The sequence below is a fragment of the Chinchilla lanigera genome, unplaced genomic scaffold (genome assembly GCF_000276665.1).
Source record: "Chinchilla lanigera isolate Chin_1 unplaced genomic scaffold, ChiLan1.0 scaffold00015, whole genome shotgun sequence".
Taxonomy (NCBI): domain Eukaryota; kingdom Metazoa; phylum Chordata; class Mammalia; order Rodentia; family Chinchillidae; genus Chinchilla; species Chinchilla lanigera.
In genome coordinates, this window is record NW_004955416.1 from 13,934,559 (window position 1) to 13,950,986 (window position 16,428).

A 16,428-nucleotide genomic window follows, 5' to 3' on the forward strand; every position below is an offset into this window, starting at 1 on the left:
AGGTCAGAGACCCCAGTTCAAGTATGAGAGCAAATGAATCTTCTAGCCCCTCTATCTACAAGGTTTTGGGAGCTTTGTCTGAGGAGTTGGGTCAGAGACCAAATGTTGTTTTTCACAGAGCATATTCAGGAATAGCAAGGATTACAGTAGGGGATATGTGTGCAGTGGATCACTGTGAAGAGGATGCAGCAGAGAGAAGTGTTAAAAAAAAAGAGTCCACATCCGCTGTTTTAATACAAAGGCTGTTGGTTATGAGGGCTTTTGCCAGGCTTGGTGTTAGCTTGTTTGCGGAGATACCCATTGCTAGGCAGAAGATCTTGGAATCTTGGCTGCTTCAGAGAGTCCCCATTATAGTTTTCCCCACAGACCTGAGGGTCTTTTGTTCATGGTCTCCCAGCTCCATTTTGTTTGGGCTTGACATAAATGACTTCATTTTGATATTGATGATTTTCACACCATCTTAACCAAACAGAGAAAGCCTCAGAAGAAACCAACCCTCCACCACTTGATGCCAGACTTCTGGCCTCCAGAATTGTGGGAAAATAACTTTATGTTGTTTAACGCACCATCTGTGGTACTTTATAATATTCACAGTGGTGGCTCTGAAAAACTAATACAGCTGCCTTATTTTCTTCCTTAAATTTAGCCTTTATATACCAAAGTTTAAAAATGTAAACTTAGCCATCTTGTTACTGATAATTTTCTGACCTTGAAATTAAAATGTTCTCCTTCCTTCCATATTTAAAAATCATTCTTAAGCAAATGTGGGATTTATTTTGGTGTGGAATATGTATGCGGGTTAGACTCTTTGTAACAGCATTTATGTAAGGGGAAAATGAAGTCCCATCCCCACTGATGAGTTATGTGTCCTTAATACATCAACTTAAATCCTTTTATGAAATTTCCCTCATAACCTTTGATCTCCTGTTTTTAACCTGGCACCACTAAGCTTTTGTCATCATCATGTTGCTTTGTGTTTTGATGTCTAGGAGTGTGAGTTATCTGTCATTATTTTCTTCTTTTCCCAAAGATATCCTTTCCCAAAGATTTTTTTCCAGGTCAGTTCTGCTCTTACTTCACTTTGACCCAGTGCTCCCTCTGAAATGTCAATGGACACTGTATGAAATCTATGTATTGATTTAGCCACTACCTTCATTCTCCTCTGCCAGGTGCAAGGGATTGCTTATTTCCCCATTTGGGTTTTATAAGTTCCTTGAAGAACTGTGGAATGTTGAGGAACAGGTATAACCTTTGCATGAGGCCACCTGTGGAATCCTGGCCCCTGCCTCGGCCTTGGAGTCAGTTCAGTTCGGTCTGGAGGTCAGGACCTGCAAACACCCTGTGTGCTGGCAAAGGCAAAAAGGCATTTTACTGTTGTTTTGACACCCACTCCCTTTCACCGGTGTCTCTTGTCCATCCAAGTGACCTTATTTCCTGAGCAGAGTCCACACCTTCGTACCTTGCATACTTCCTCTGTCCTTGGTGGTATCAGTTTCCTGTGGCTGCTATAACAAAGAACCACAAACTGGGTTGCTTAGAACAATAGAAATGTACTGTATCACAGTTCTGGAAGCCAAAAGTCTGAAGTTAAGGTGGCAACAGGACTGTGCTCCTCTGAATTCTGTGGGGCAATCTTTCCTTACCCCTTCTTGGCTTCTAGTGCATTGCTGGCTGTCTGGTATTCCTTGGCTGGCAGACACCTCTCTCCAGTCCTCTGTCTTCACGCTGCTTTCTCTTTGTGTCTTGTCCCTTCACGTGGCTGTCTTATGAGAATACCAGGCATATTAGACTCAGACTCACCCTACTGTAGTGTGACCTCTTTTAACTTAAGTATAAACATTCCCTAACTTATGATGGTTTGGTTTAATGATTATTTTTACCTTGTGATGGTATGAAAGCCATACTCCTTCAATAGAAACTATTTTGAATGTTGAATTTTAATCTTGTCCTAGGCTAGCAAAATATAGTAGATTAACTTTCATGCATGCTTTTCCACGGGCTAAGATAAGTGTTCTGAGCATGTTTAAGGTAGGCTAGCTTTAACTGTGATGTTTGACAGGGGAAGTGTATTAAATTCCTTTTCAATTTATGAGATTCTTACCTCATTAATGGATTTATGGGACTATAACCCCGTCATAAATCAAATAGCATCTCTAATTATATATTTAACAAACCTATTTTCAAGTAAAATCCCATCCTGAGGTACTGCAGCTTAGGACTTCAGCATCTTTTCTTTGGCAGAGGAACACAATTCAGCCCCATCCCTGGCTGGCCTGCACGTTTCTTCCACACCTGGAGTCTTCTGTCTACACTTCAACCCCTTCCCCTGGCTGTGGTCCCTCTGCTGCTGGTTGTGCCTTATCCGAGCCCCCCTTACCATGTCCCCTCCCTCGCCTGAGCCCTATGATCAATACCCCGACCTCCAGCCTGGTGCTCAGCTGACCTCTTGTGCTTCCCACCAGGCACGATGACCTGAAGGAGATGCTGGACACCAACAAGGATTCCCTCAAGCTGGAGGCCATGAAGAGGATTGTGGCGGTGAGCGGGGAAAGGGGTGTCTCAAAGGGAGGGCCGAGTGTCCCAGGGCAGCTCTCCTCAGGTCCCCGTGGACTTCCCTCATCAGTGCCATGCTCTGCCCTTCTCCTTTCCCTACCTTGACCCCACCACCCAGATGATCGCCCGTGGGAAGAACGCCTCAGACCTGTTTCCTGCAGTGGTGAAGAACGTGGCCTGTAAGAACATAGAGGTGAGCTCTGCCCAGTGAGGGCCTCTCCCCCTAAACATGCTCAAGCTGCCCAGAAATGTCCCAGACATTCAAGGATGCTGTCCCTCTGCTTGAAGACTTTGTCCCATGGGCAGAAGCTGATTGGGTGATGACGTCTTGGGAGGTGGGGGGTCCTAGCCCCTGCTGAGAAGCCCCCCAGTGAGAGACTGCTGTCCTCCAGGTGAAGAAGCTTGTCTATGTGTACCTGGTACGCTATGCAGAGGAGCAGCAGGACCTGGCCCTGCTGTCCATCTCTACCTTCCAGCGTGGCCTAAAGGTTAGAGGTCTCCACCTGCCTCCCTGGGGTCTGTTCCTAGCTGGAGTTGTGTGTTGAGGGGAGGGCCAGGGAAGGCTGTGAGTGTTTGGAGCCCTTCCTGCCTGCCAAAAGTTGGGAGGGTCAGAGCCAGGGTGGAGAGCAGACTCCAAAGGGCGTAAGAGGTGAGTTGGGTGCTCAGCCCATAGCTGCCTACCTCTGAAGAGCCTGTGGTAATGGCTATGTCTTAGTCCCTTTTCTGTTGCTGTAACTGAATGCCATAGTCTGAGTAATTTATAGAGACTATAGAGTTTTATTCAGCTCACAGAGCTGAAGGCTTGAAGGCCCAAGGTTGAGGGTGACATTTTGCTGGTGGGGACTCCAGAACTCTGAGCTGGCATGGGGTGTCACATGGTGAGAGGGCTACATACAAGAGACAGAGCCAAACTGGCTTTTATAACAGACTTACGGTTAAGTGAATGACCCATTAATCCATTAATTCAGAGCCCTCCTGACTCAGTCACCTTGGGGTCCCACCCTTAAACATCCCACCTGTTCCTGTATGGTCTTAATACAGTACTTGCCAGTGGGCATTGAATTTCACCATGAGCTCTGGTGAGGACACTCAAGCCATGGTAACTGCCTCAGTGTGAATCACTGAGCCCCTGATGGCCTGCACCTCCACCAGTATACAGGTGGGAGCTGTAGCCCATGGCCAGGCAGAAGTCAACCCCCTGGGAAGGAGTCTGGGCAGTGATGTCCTGAACTCCTCAGCTTGGGGCAGTGCAGCCTTGGCCCTGACGGGCTTGTCTTGTCTAGGTGTCTGTAGAGAACAATACCTGTTTGAATCTTTTTGCCTGGAACTTGCTAGGGAACACAGAAGGATATGCTAAGAACAAATGAGCTTCACCAAGAAGAAAACAGCAGTTTACTGTGCTGCTAAGGTCAGCACAAAAGACAAAATTATCTACATCAAAATTAACCCTGGGTAAAAAAAGAAAAAAAAAAAAACCTAACCCTGCAAATTCCCAGTACATTCAGTACAGCCAGTGATTCTTCTAGAGGTGGGACAAATCTTTCTTGTGTCTCACACCACATACAGTTGGCTTGCCCCAGATGCCTCGGTGTATGAAAAATACCCATCTTCAAACATCTGGATCACATCTATTGTGATAAATGTCACTTGAGGCAGGCAGAAATTGAAATCAACTAAGGGCAGAAACTGTAGGAAGCTTCAAGTCCTTTCATATGATGTGGTGAGCTGAATCATCAGACTATTAAATAAATTGTGAATATTCCCATCTTTTATTCCACCCAGGACCAAGAGTTTAATTCATATATGTTAAATGCATGAGTCCCCCCTGTGGATTTATATTATATGTTATATATCATATTTTCAGCCCTGATTATAACTACTGACTCCCATGGGTTTTTTTTCACACTCTTCTTTCAAATACCTGTGAGGGGGGCCCTCTCACGGTTCTGTAGGTTGCTGGGCAATCTGCTGTTGACTGGCAGGAGAGGTTGACAGAATCTGTTACTCCAGGATGGGGTAGAAAGCACGGTCTCTTGCATATACAACTCATTAATTTAGTTAATACAGTGTCATACATTGTGCTAGATAGTTTTTATGAGGCAAAACCATGAACCTCATCGCAGATTAGTAAGTAATCTCTTGGTCTGAATCAAGGTTAAATCATTTTATGAAAACTATTCTGGAGTTTTTCACAAGTTTTGCATTCTCCTGTAGTTTCTACAATATGCCCCTTCCCCAATTTTAGAAAACTTAGTCTAACTCAATGCAATGATTTTGCTAGAACAGTTGTCAGCAAACTTTCTGTAAAGGACCAAATGGTATTTTAGGTCTTGCAAGCCATATCAAGTCAACCATACAACTACTCCATTTTGCCCTTGGGAGGCAGAAGCATCCATGAACAAGTAGTCATGGCTATGTTCCAGTAGCTCTTTATTAAAAACGAGGCAGCAGGCAGATTTGACCTGAGGCTTGTAGCCTACCAGCCTTTGCCAATTATTTATGCATTGCTAAAGAATACATATTGTTTTGTAAATGGTATTATTCTATGTTTGTATTCCTTCACAACTTGCTTTCTTCCTCTGATTTTTGGCTTTTCCTGTACACTGGAACCAGTTATAGTTGTCCATGGCTCCCCACATCTATTGGCCCACACTGAGGCCTGGTTTACTTTCTTAGCACATTTCATGCAGTCAAACCTCAGGTTGGCAAGCAGAGAACCTAGGCTCCTCTGCATCCTGTCTTTGTGCAGATGACCCCTTTCACCTACAATGAAATCTTACTTTAGTATTTCATTGGTTTATCATTATGTCTAAGCCAGGGTGATAAGTTTTAATTTGCCCCTCTTGATTTTGTGTCTTCCTCTAAGATTTTTTTTTCTTCTTCCTCTAAGATATTGATAAACATCAGGGCAGACTTGGAGGCTGTGCATGTTTTGGGGTTGACAGTGATCTCTTAATAAACCTTCTCCCAATACATTTTTACCCAGTTGTGAGTCCACTAACTGTACAGTCAGCCAACATTTTCCTGAATCTTACTCATTACCAAGAGAAAATTTTTTAGCAACTTTCATGTGCAAAGGGCTATGGCTAATTTGGAGATAAAATAGACCTGAATTCTGTTCTTAAAAAGCTAACATATTAGTTGAGGCAAAAGCCCTAATCAAAAAAGCAATGCAGGAAATGCATGAGAGACTCTTATGAAGGTCTTGCTGAAATCAAGATACACAGTGCTAACATTTACAGCTTAGTTACCCTATTAAAAATATTTTTTGTGACTCTGTAATCATTTCCAAATAGAAATAAAATAAAAAGAAAATCAGGTCCTTACTGTTGATGTGATATGATTTGGCTCTAAGAAAATACACCTGCTTTTTAAATAAGTGATTTTAGTGTTTAACTTTTTTTTTTTTTTTTTTCCTGTCTTTTGAGACAAGGTCTCACTCTGCAGTTCAGGCTGGTCTTGCACTCACTTTGTAGCCGAGGCTGGCCTCAAACTTGCAACGATCCTCGTGCCTCAGCCTCCCAAGTGCTGGGATTATAGGCGTGCACCACCACACCCGGCTAAATAAGTGATTCTAAATCACCTCTTTAAAAATAATTCCAGAGTTATGTCAAGAATTACCATCACTTCCATCTGTGATTTTGTGACTGCCCATTTTTAGAAAATTGATTACATCTACCTTTAGTGTCCCAATACTCTCCCCTTGTCCACCATTCGCTACAAATGCAGCTGCAGGTGCTGCTGCTGCCACTAGTAAAAAGACAACTTCAAGCTTCCCAAATGTATTCCAGCATGCCCAGTGCTCTTGGCAGGTGTGCACAGAATACCCACAGGACCTGTGCACCTGTTCTGTGTTAAGCTGGGTGCAAATGTAGCCTTTGAAGTTATGTGGGGAAAGGCACATGGGGTGAACTCTGGAAGACAGGCCAGCTTGCATTTACTGGCAGTCACCTTAGTCACAAAGGCAGACTCCCCACTAAGCACACAAGGGTTTCAGGAACCTGAGGGGTTCTGAACATTTTTCACTTCTTCTGCAAGCAAAGCTGCCCCTTGCCACACCTGCTTAGGTGTGAGATTTCTGCAGCCAGAGACAGGACTCAGTGCCCCAGGTTTCCAGCCAGGTGCACTCTGGCCTCAGGTCTGGGGGCAGGGAAGTGGGCGCTGGTGGGAGCAGCCAGGGACAGTGCCTTCCAAAAGCATGGTCCCTGCTGTCAGGGCAGCTGGTGCCCTCTCATGGCCATCTCCATCTCTGTCCTTAGGACCCTAACCAGCTGATCCGTGCCAGTGCCCTCCGAGTCCTCTCCAGCATCCGTGTGCCCATCATCGTGCCCATCATGATGCTGGCCATCAAGGAAGCTGCCTCGGACATGTCGCCCTACGTGCGGAAAACGGCTGCCCATGCTATCCCGAAGCTGTACAGGTATGGCCTGGGCCTGCCTTTGCTCCGCTGGGAACCAGCTCCTGAACCCCAATCCACCCCACCCTCTCCCGAGTCTGCAGGCTGCTCCAGGTGGCTTCAGGCAGGTTGGGAACTGGCAGATGGAGGACAGTGGACTAGGGCCCACACCTCTTCATGGCTAGGGCTGGGGTGCCAAGATTGAGCCTGGCCGGGGACAGGAGGGGTTGAACTCGCGCCCACCATGTCTCCCTCAGTTTGGACTCTGACCAGAAGGACCAGCTCATAGAAGTCATCGAGAAGCTTCTGGCTGACAAAACCACGGTGCGTGTGCCCTGGGCAGACGGGGGATAGGGGGCGAGCCGGGCGCCGTCTTTCTGTCCTTCCCCTACTCACTGTCACCTGGGTCTGCTCCCTAGCTGGTGGCGGGCAGTGTGGTGATGGCATTTGAGGAGGTATGCCCCGAGCGCATCGACCTGATCCACAAGAACTACCGGAAGCTGTGCAACCTGCTGATCGACGTGGAGGAGTGGGGCCAGGTGGTCATCATCAGCATGCTCACGCGCTACGCCCGAACGCAGTTCCTGAGCCCCACGCAGAACGTGAGTGGCCACGGCCCGGACCCTGCGGGCGGCAGGGAGGCGGAGGAAGGCACCACGGCCCGTCTGTCCCCCCATCCTAGGAGTCTTTGCTGGAGGAGAACCCAGAGAAAGCCTTCTATGGCTCGGAGGAGGACGAGGCCAAGGGCGCTGGGCCTGAGGCGGCGGCCCCCACGGCACTGCCTGCCCGCAAGCCTTACGTCATGGACCCGGACCACCGACTGCTGCTGCGCAACACCAAGCCGCTGCTGCAGAGCCGCAGCGCCGCGGTGGTCATGGCAGTGGCGCAGCTCTACTTCCACTTGGCGCCCAAGGCGGAGGTGGGCGTCATCGCCAAGGCGCTGGTGCGCCTGCTGCGCAGCCACAGGTGCGCCCGCCCCGCCCACTCCCCGCCTACACCCCGCCCACCTAGCCGGCTCACCCGAGCCCACGCCCACCTCCCATAGAGCGCCCCCCAGCTGTCCCTTGATCCTGCTCCCCCGACCCCCTGCCCCCTCCTCATCCCTTGCTGGCGCAGTCCCACCTTCCTCCCACTCACTGATCCTCTCCACCCAACTATTGAGCCCACGCCCCACCTGCTACTCCTTGCCCCAACCAAGTGGCCCAGGAACAGCTGACCTGTCCTCTCCACAGTGAGGTGCAGTACGTGGTGCTCCAGAACGTGGCTACCATGTCCATCAAGCGCAGGGTGAGCTTATTACCCGACAGGCCTGCTCCGCCTGTCTCAGGCCTCTCAGCAGGGGAGTCCAGGGGGCGGTAGGGCAAGATGGGGGTTGCCCTAGCCAGGCAGGGGTTGGGAAAGGGGAGACCTAGATGGAGGCTGGAAACAGGTCGTAGACCTTGAGAGGTCGCTGAGGGGCGACACCCAGGGAAGGAAAGGCGGGGTGGACAGGGTGGAGGGGAGAATACCAGGAAGGGGTGCGGCCTGTGTCAGAGGTGGTGGGGCTGTGGTGGAGTTCTGGCCGTTCTCTCACACGCAGGGGATGTTTGAGCCCTACCTGAAGAGTTTCTACATCAGGTCCACCGACCCCACCCAGATCAAGATCCTGAAGGTGAGTGAGCGGGGGCGGGCCTCCAGTCTCCCCCTCCCCACAGCTGGTTCCAGGACTCCCAGCTGCAGCCCTTGCTTGGGGGCCCAGGAGAGGGGAACTGCCCTTTGCCTACTACACACAGCTACTCATCCATGAGAAGGGCCTGGATTTTCACAGTAACCCCTGGAAATGTGGATGACTCGGTTTTGTAACAGTGTAGAGTCAGGAGGTGAGGTGATGACCAAGCCGTAGTCAGTGACCCCGAGGTTCACACTTTTTCTCTTCTAGTTCTGTCTCTGGGCCCCACACTTGCTCCCTCAGGCTCTGGTGCAAAAAGAGGAGACAGGAAGCGGCAGGAGCCCACCCCCCACCCGTCCCTGCTCCCCTGCTGGGAGCTACTGCATTCAGCCATAGTTAACCCTTGGGGACATGAACTGTGCTATCAAGATCATTGCTAGATTGAGGGTACAAGGTGGGACAGAATTATCAGGGACTCTGGCCTTGTGGAGCTCATGGTTCATGTAGGACAAGAGGAGACACTAAGCAGCTAATCACAAGACAAAGGTACTAATCCCTTTATGAAATATGGTAAGAAAGAGTTCAGCAGGAAGCATAAAATAAAGTCTCCTTATGTAATTGTGTCAGGGAAGTTTCCTTGGAGAAGATGAACCTCGAGTGGGGCCTGAGACATGAACATGGATTAATTAGTTAACTGCTGGATGAAAAGAATTGCTCTACACAGAGAGAACAGTGGATGCAAAGGCCCTGCAGCAGAAAGGGTGTGTGATGCCAGGCATAGCAGTAGTCCTATAATCGCAGCACTCTGGGAGGCTGAGGCAGGAGGATCATAAGTTTGAGCCTACCCTGGGCAACTTAGCAACTTTACAAAACCCTGTTTCAAAATGTTAAAAAATTTTAAAAAGGGCTGGAGATGTAGCTTAATGTGAAGGCCCTGGGTTTAATCCCCAGTACTGCCAGAAAGGCAGACAGGCAGACAGATAAGTGTATCAATGCAGCAACAAGTAGAATGCTGGGAGGTGAGGGCCAGCCACTGGCGGTAAGATCATCCAGGGACTTGCAGCCCAGAGTAAAGACTTGGTAATATCCTAAAAGCAGTGGGCAGCTCTAAGTTTTCCACAGAGGGGAGAAGTGACCCAATCCTAGAAGGCTACTGTGTCAGGGCATCATGTAGGAGGCAGTCTGGTCCTCTTGCATTTGGGGTCTGTCTGTCCCCTCGCCAGCCTGAGGCTGCTGCAGGGCTGTCCCGAGGATTGTGTCCTGGTGGGGAAGCTTGTTTGGGGTGTGACAGCATGGGACATGCACAGGCCACCCTGCTCACTCTGTGCTCTCCTGCTGTCCCCGCAGCTGGAAGTGCTGACCAACCTGGCCAATGAGACCAACATCCCTACTGTCCTACGGGAATTCCAGGTACCAGCCAGCGGGTTCCAGGTGGGGTGCTGTTCAGATCCTGGGCTCCCTGACAACTGCCCCAGCAGGTCACACCTTGTCCTAAGAGCCCCAAGCAAGAGGAATGATTATCTTAAGTCTCCTTCCAGTGGAGATGTCAGAGCTGGGGCTGGGATATCATTCCCTCTCCCAAGATTTAGCCTCTGGTGTGACAAGTGGGAAGACAATAGTCTTCCTGCTGGGATATACTCAAACCTGCAGTCACTGCGGGGTTACTGCCTGCTGGGGCTTCTCTGTCATGATCCTTCAGACCTACATTCGAAGCATGGATAAAGACTTCGTAGCAGCCACCATCCAGGCCATCGGACGCTGTGCAACTAACATAGGCCGAGTGCGTGACACCTGCCTCAACGGCCTGGTGCAGCTTCTGTCCAACCGAGATGGTCAGTGCTTGCCTGTCTGCGTGTCCAGCCCTGGTGCTTAGTGAGCACCTGCATGACTGACCCTGCTGTCTGTCTAGACACAGTGTGTCTGTTCATCTGTCCACCTCAGTTAGTGTCCAGGTAGCCCTGTCCCTCGAGGGCTGTCCCCAGGTGTGATCACACTCACTGTCATTCCCTAGAGCTGGTGGTTGCAGAGTCTGTGGTGGTCATTAAGAAGCTGCTGCAGATGCAGCCAGCACAGCATGGGGAGATCATCAAACACCTGGCAAAGCTCACAGACAACATCCAGGTGAGAGAGCCCCATGTTTCTCACCCCCGCAACATTGTTCCCATGATTTAAAAGCACTACAGTTAAATAGTCTTATCAGAGTCAGCTCTCAGACCTTCCACATTCTCTCTGTGAGGTCTTTAGGAGGAGGAGAGAGAGACACTGGGCTGTGTGACCCTGGCCTTGTTGGCCAAGATTTGCCTCCCCTTTGGGTTCCCCACCATGCTCTGTGGCCTGGACCTCTGCCCTGTTTTCTCCCCAAAACTCCACCTGGGGATAGCTGGCTGACCAAGGTACTGCTGAGTTGAAACATTCACACATTGCCTTCTTGAAAACTCAGAAAGAGTAACACGATGTGAAGCTCGGAGGGTGCAGTGAATCCAGAAAAATCAACCTTTTAAACCATGACTCACATTGGGGTCCTAGTAAAACACTGGGGAAGAGAGGAGATGCTCTCCCGGAAATGCTCACCTTCCCATGCCCCCCCCCCCCTCTTCCCAATTCCAGACAACAGGCCAGCACAGCTGAGAGGGGCACCTGGTGGTCCCCATTGCCACCCACCCACACTGCCACACTGGCCCCAGTCCTAACTCCTCTCCCATACCCACAGGTGCCCATGGCACGAGCCAGCATCCTGTGGCTCATCGGCGAGTACTGTGAGCATGTGCCCAAGATTGCACCTGATGTTCTGAGAAAAATGGCCAAATCGTTCACTGCAGAGGAGGATATTGTCAAGCTGCAGGTCATCAACCTGGCTGCCAAGCTCTACCTGACTAACTCTAAGCAGGTAAACACTGACAGGTGCACCCCCATTCTCTGGTCCCCTGGAACTGCCCTAAGCGGTATTCCTTTGGCTCTCCCTGGGCAGGCCCGAACTCGAGCCTCTCTGAAAAGGGATAAGTGGCTAGTTTGCCCAGCTAACCAGGGCTATACCAGTGTCCATGGCTATTCTGGGGAGATAGGCCTGCCATCTTCCTATAGGAGTGTCCCTGTTGGCCACCTTCAGAAAAGGGACTATAAAGAACCTCACTTGCCCAGGGCCAAGGGATGGGGCCAGTGGTGACCAGTTATGGATGTGGGCTGTGCTTCCAAGCAAAGCAGAGCGATGCTGGGCCAGATGGTGCCAGGGAAGAGGGGAAATCTCTGCCCAGGTTTGGGTGGTATGGTGACCACTATCCCTCCCTTAGGTGACAGGCTACAAGAGATAGCGCAGCCAAGGATGAGGCTTAATTGAGCAGGAGCATCAGAGTGCTGAAAGCCTCTTGGGTATTGGCATCTCCTGAGATGGCACCGGGGTAGTCTAAGAATAAAGCGCAAAGCTTTCAAAGGCATTGGAGACACAAAACACCACAATAGCTCCACCCTCACTATCCCATCAGCTCAGCTCACTGCTGTATCCAGGCCAAACCTGGCTTGCTGCTTGTTTTTGCTAAATTCTGTAAAAATTTTTCTGTGCCGCTTCAGTGCTGCAGCGGCAGAGCTGACAGGTTGAAACAGTCTATCTAGCCCACAAAGCTTAATTTCTTTCTGGCCTTTTATAGAAAACATGCACAAGCCCTTGAAGGAAAATCCCCAGGTGAGGGCTGGGGTCGGCAACAGGGTTGTGCCTGCTCAGCCTGAAGGTGGCCCCTCTAAAGTTCCATGGGAGTCTTTGGATGGTGGCACGTGGCTTCTTCAGGGGCTGTTGTGATTTATGGTGGCCAGTGTGGGCCCCAAGGACTCAAGCTGGCTAGGCAGGGTTATCACATGCTGGGACTCTTGTCAGGAGCCAGAAAGGACAGCAGCTAAATGTGGGGGCAACAAGGCACTAGATCTGTGGGTGCTGGGATTGTAGGGAAGGAAGTGGACAAGGAGAAGGTAGAGAGAGAGCAGCGTGGGGCCGTGTTCAACCATTGGACGGGTGTCTTCGCGCTGTCTTTGCTCAGACGGAGGAAGGAGCAGGTTGATGATGCAGCCTGGGTAGAGAGATGCTAGGGCAGGGGGCTGACATGCACCTGATCTGGGAAGTCTGTGGAAAAGGACACGATCCTAAACCAAAGGGGGGGGTCACCTATAGCTTGATAACAGGTCATGTTGATAAGGGCATCCACCAGCCTGTCTGGTCAAGGGAGGAGCAGCTAATGAAGCCCATTGTGATGGCAAATATTTTCATATTTTTATTTATTTACTCACTAATTCTGGGGACTGAACCCAGGGTCCTCACACTGAGCTATAGCTCCAGAGTTATTTTTATTTTTATTTTTAATTTTGAGGCAAGGTCTCACTAAGTCACTGAATTGCCCAGGATAGACTCAAACTTGTAATCCTCTTGCCCCAGCCCCCTAGAGTGCTGAGATTACAGACATATGCCACCACATCCTGTTCTATTTTCATATTTTTAGATCCACAGTGTCAGAGGACTATGGGGTAGGAAGTATATAGCTGTGACTAAACAGTATTGCTATGCTAGAAGGGACTGAACTGAATGTGAGGCTGCTGAGGTCCCTGTGGGTTGTTGTAGGCAGGAGTGGAGTCCGAGGTTCACTAAAGTGTGGGGTGGTTCTGCCATGGCAGCCAATTTGGCAGCATCCAGAGGGCTGTGTCTCTTGTGCACATCTGCCGCGTGGCCCTGCTGAGTAGCTCAGCCAGCCATGTCCAGCACTGGTGTAACAGTGTGTCATTGTAAGCCTCAGGAAGACTGGGGCAGTCCCGGGCTCAGTTTTGCTGGGCCCTGTAGCCCTTTGCACTCTGGCTGTGTTTACTTGGTGGTTTTGATCTTGGTTCCGTGAAATGAAGACATGGAGATCTAGGTCGTGGCAGCCCCTGCTGTTGGCATGCAGGCTGTGGGGAAAGAGACAGGTGGGGCTGCTGTGGTCCGGATCTGGGCACAGCAGATGAGCTCTTCAGCCAGGAAGGAGTCACTCCATGATTCTGCTTCCTCTCTGTAGAACGAGGCAATGGCACGCACCTCTGAACAGGATGTAGAGGTTAGAGGAGCCTGTGGTTCATCCAGCACAGTGCAGAGCACCAGAAGGCCCCTCAGCTGCGGTGGCTCTGCCACTGTGGTCACGTAAAGCTAGGTTACACCACGCCCAGACCAGTGCAGGTGGCCACCTTGACTGTAGACTGTGAACCTGCAGTTTGCTCTGATTTCATTAGCAACTTCTGGGGGGAAGATCAGGGTCTCTGAGACCCCTGGGCTGCTCAGACTCCACTGTGTGAGTTGATAGGGGGCATCTCCTGCCAAACAGGTCCCTGTTTATCTCTTTTTGTTGTCTAGTTTCCCTATGGGTGGTGGGCCTTGAAAACTGTGGGTTCCAACAGAATGCTCCAGCCTCTCCTCAGCCTCCCCAGGGTGGGGATGGATGTACCAGGCCTGGGCAGTGTAGGGCCCACAAGGAAGAGTGTCCAAAAGAGCAACCTCTTCTGTTGGCCTGAAGCAGTCACGGAAGTTGGGGGCAGGAAGCAGAGCCCAGAGCCCTGGCTGGTGGGATGGGAAAGTTGGATGAGAAGCTAGTCTCATGAGGAGAAGGTCTGCCTGGAGCTGCCTGTCAGAAGCAGCTGAACCCCAGCCTGCTGTGTCCTGCCCTCTCTGCTGGCTGCTGAGCCACTGCTTGTATCTCCCCAGACCAAGCTGCTGACCCAGTATGTGCTGAGCCTGGCCAAGTATGACCAGAACTACGATATCCGAGACCGAGCGCGCTTCACCCGCCAGCTCATTGTACCCTCTGAGCAGGGTGGGGCCCTCAGCCGCCATGCCAAGAAGCTCTTCCTTGCCCCCAAGCCTGCCCCAGTTTTGGAGTCCTCCTTCAAAGGTGGGAGCTGAAACTACGGTGACCCCTGGGAGCAGATGGGAGCTGACCAGGGCCCTAGCCCTTGCCTGTAAAGCCCAGCCTCAGCTGAGCACCAGGCTTCTGTGGGCAGAGCATCTAGTGAGATGCCAGGGCCTGTCCCTTTTCCCCTCCCATGGCACCCAGAGCCCACTGTGTCCCCTCCACAGTCACTGCTGGCATTGTCTCACTAAGTGTCTGTGTCCCGATCAGGCCTGGTGTCCTGGGTCCTGTCCTCCCTTCCTCCTCTCTCATCTGCCTCCCTAAGCAGGCTCTAGGCTTGGGAATCTGTCACAGTGTTGACTGCCTAGGGCCCAGGAAAGCAGAAAGTAAAACAGCACACAAGAGAGAAACAGATGTGTAAGAAGAAGACAGTTGCCAGTACTGCTTTCTGGGTCCCTTGAGGTCAGCCACAACCCCCCATCCCTGGCCTTGAGCTTCACCTCTACTTCTGGGCCTAGCTGGGAGGGGGGTCCTCTGGCTGCCTCTCTGCACCACAGGAATCAAAACTAGCACCTTGCACAGGGGAGAAGCCGCAGTCTCCCACTTTTTTTCAGTCCCTTCCCTGGACCTCAGAATAAGGAGATTGAGGTAGGGTGGGGAGCAACTTTGAAACCTCCTGAGAAGAGAGCAGCAGTCCCTTTCTGCCTGACCCTGTCTTCACCTGCAGGCATCTGGGCTGCTCTCTCCTACACCGCCCACCCGACTCCCAACCCCGACTCCCTCCACAGGGTCCAGCCAGATGTGCCTCCTCCCCATGGCCTGGGATGGCTAGTCTCTCATTCACAGCTTCATCCTTCCCCTAATGCCAGCCTTCCTCCTGCACCTGGCTGTGCTGTGGCAGTGAAGTCACCCCCCACCCCACATCGGCCCCTCCACTGACCAGAGCAGACAAGCTAGTGGTCTCTCTGGCCCAGCAACACCCGCCCACCTCTGCAGTCCACCTCTCCCCTACTCCCTGATTCCTGCCCCGTCCTTCCAGTGTGGGGGCCTGTGGTGCTATCTGGCACAAGAACCAGTAGGGGATACATCCATTTCCTCTCACCTGCCCAGCTAGGGAGTCCCAACCAGAGTCACCTCCCAGGAACGGCTCTGGGACATTTCTCACTTCTAACCCTGTCCTCAGACCGGGACCATTTTCAGCTGGGCTCACTCTCCCACCTGCTCAACGCCAAGGCCACAGGCTACCAAGAGCTCCCAGACTGGCCAGAGGAAGCCCCTGACCCGTCTGTGCGCAACGTGGAGGTCAGCAAGGGCGCAGGGTGGACTTGGGTGTGTGTATCTGGGGGGACAGAAAGCAGGGAGCCCTAGCAGCGACACCAACCCTCCTGACAGTGTCCTGCACACAGGAAGAAGACCTCTCCCTTATCGAGACCCACGTGGGCCTGTTGGGCGAATACACTGAGGTCCCCGTGTGTGCCGTGTGCCTTCTCTTCCCTCCCCTGTGTGCTGCACCTGCCTTCTCATGCTGACTGCCCCTCTGAGGGCAGTGAGCCCTCCCCTTTGTGGACTAGGCCTCTGTCCCCTTCCTCTGCTCCATTCCCTGGAGAAGAGGCATGGTGGAGGGTGAGCAGGGCCCATCCTGTTGTTCCCCACTCCAGCCATGAGATGACAACCCCCTCGCCTCACCTCCAGGTACCTGAGTGGACCAAGTGCTCCAATCGGGAGAAGAGGAAGGAGAAGGAAAAGCCCTTCTACTCTGACTCAGAGGGGGAGTCGGGCCCCACAGAGTCTGCAGACAGTGGTGAGATGGGCAGGGGCTCCTGTCATGCATGTGTGTGGTTGTGGGCAGGGCACACTGTTGTGAGGGCTGCGTGTGCACAAGTGCAGCACAACCTCTTCTCCTGGGGGCCCATCTGCGTCCTTGTCACGTCCAGTTGGCATCCAGGGGTAGGAACAAGTGACGGGGACTCAAGCTTCAG

The 16,428-nt window shown here is 51.5% G+C and overlaps 1 protein-coding gene across 2 annotated transcripts in view; it reads left to right on the plus strand.

Moving 5' to 3' along the window:
- Ap3b2 (adaptor-related protein complex 3, beta 2 subunit) overlaps window positions 1-16,428 on the plus strand; it is a 28,935-nt gene that overhangs the window by 6,904 nt on the left and 5,603 nt on the right. For both annotated transcript variants that reach the window (XM_005381476.1, XM_005381477.1), the window contains exons 2-17: window positions 2,463-2,538; window positions 2,672-2,746; window positions 2,946-3,041; window positions 6,813-6,973; window positions 7,207-7,273; window positions 7,369-7,551; window positions 7,632-7,915; window positions 8,182-8,236; window positions 8,529-8,600; window positions 9,945-10,007; window positions 10,297-10,429; window positions 10,609-10,718; window positions 11,308-11,484; window positions 14,305-14,491; window positions 15,633-15,751; window positions 16,142-16,250. In XM_005381476.1, the coding sequence (XP_005381533.1) occupies window positions 2,463-2,538; window positions 2,672-2,746; window positions 2,946-3,041; window positions 6,813-6,973; window positions 7,207-7,273; window positions 7,369-7,551; window positions 7,632-7,915; window positions 8,182-8,236; window positions 8,529-8,600; window positions 9,945-10,007; window positions 10,297-10,429; window positions 10,609-10,718; window positions 11,308-11,484; window positions 14,305-14,491; window positions 15,633-15,751; window positions 16,142-16,250 (1,967 nt within the window). The remainder of the gene's footprint in view (window positions 1-2,462; window positions 2,539-2,671; window positions 2,747-2,945; window positions 3,042-6,812; window positions 6,974-7,206; window positions 7,274-7,368; window positions 7,552-7,631; window positions 7,916-8,181; window positions 8,237-8,528; window positions 8,601-9,944; window positions 10,008-10,296; window positions 10,430-10,608; window positions 10,719-11,307; window positions 11,485-14,304; window positions 14,492-15,632; window positions 15,752-16,141; window positions 16,251-16,428) is intronic.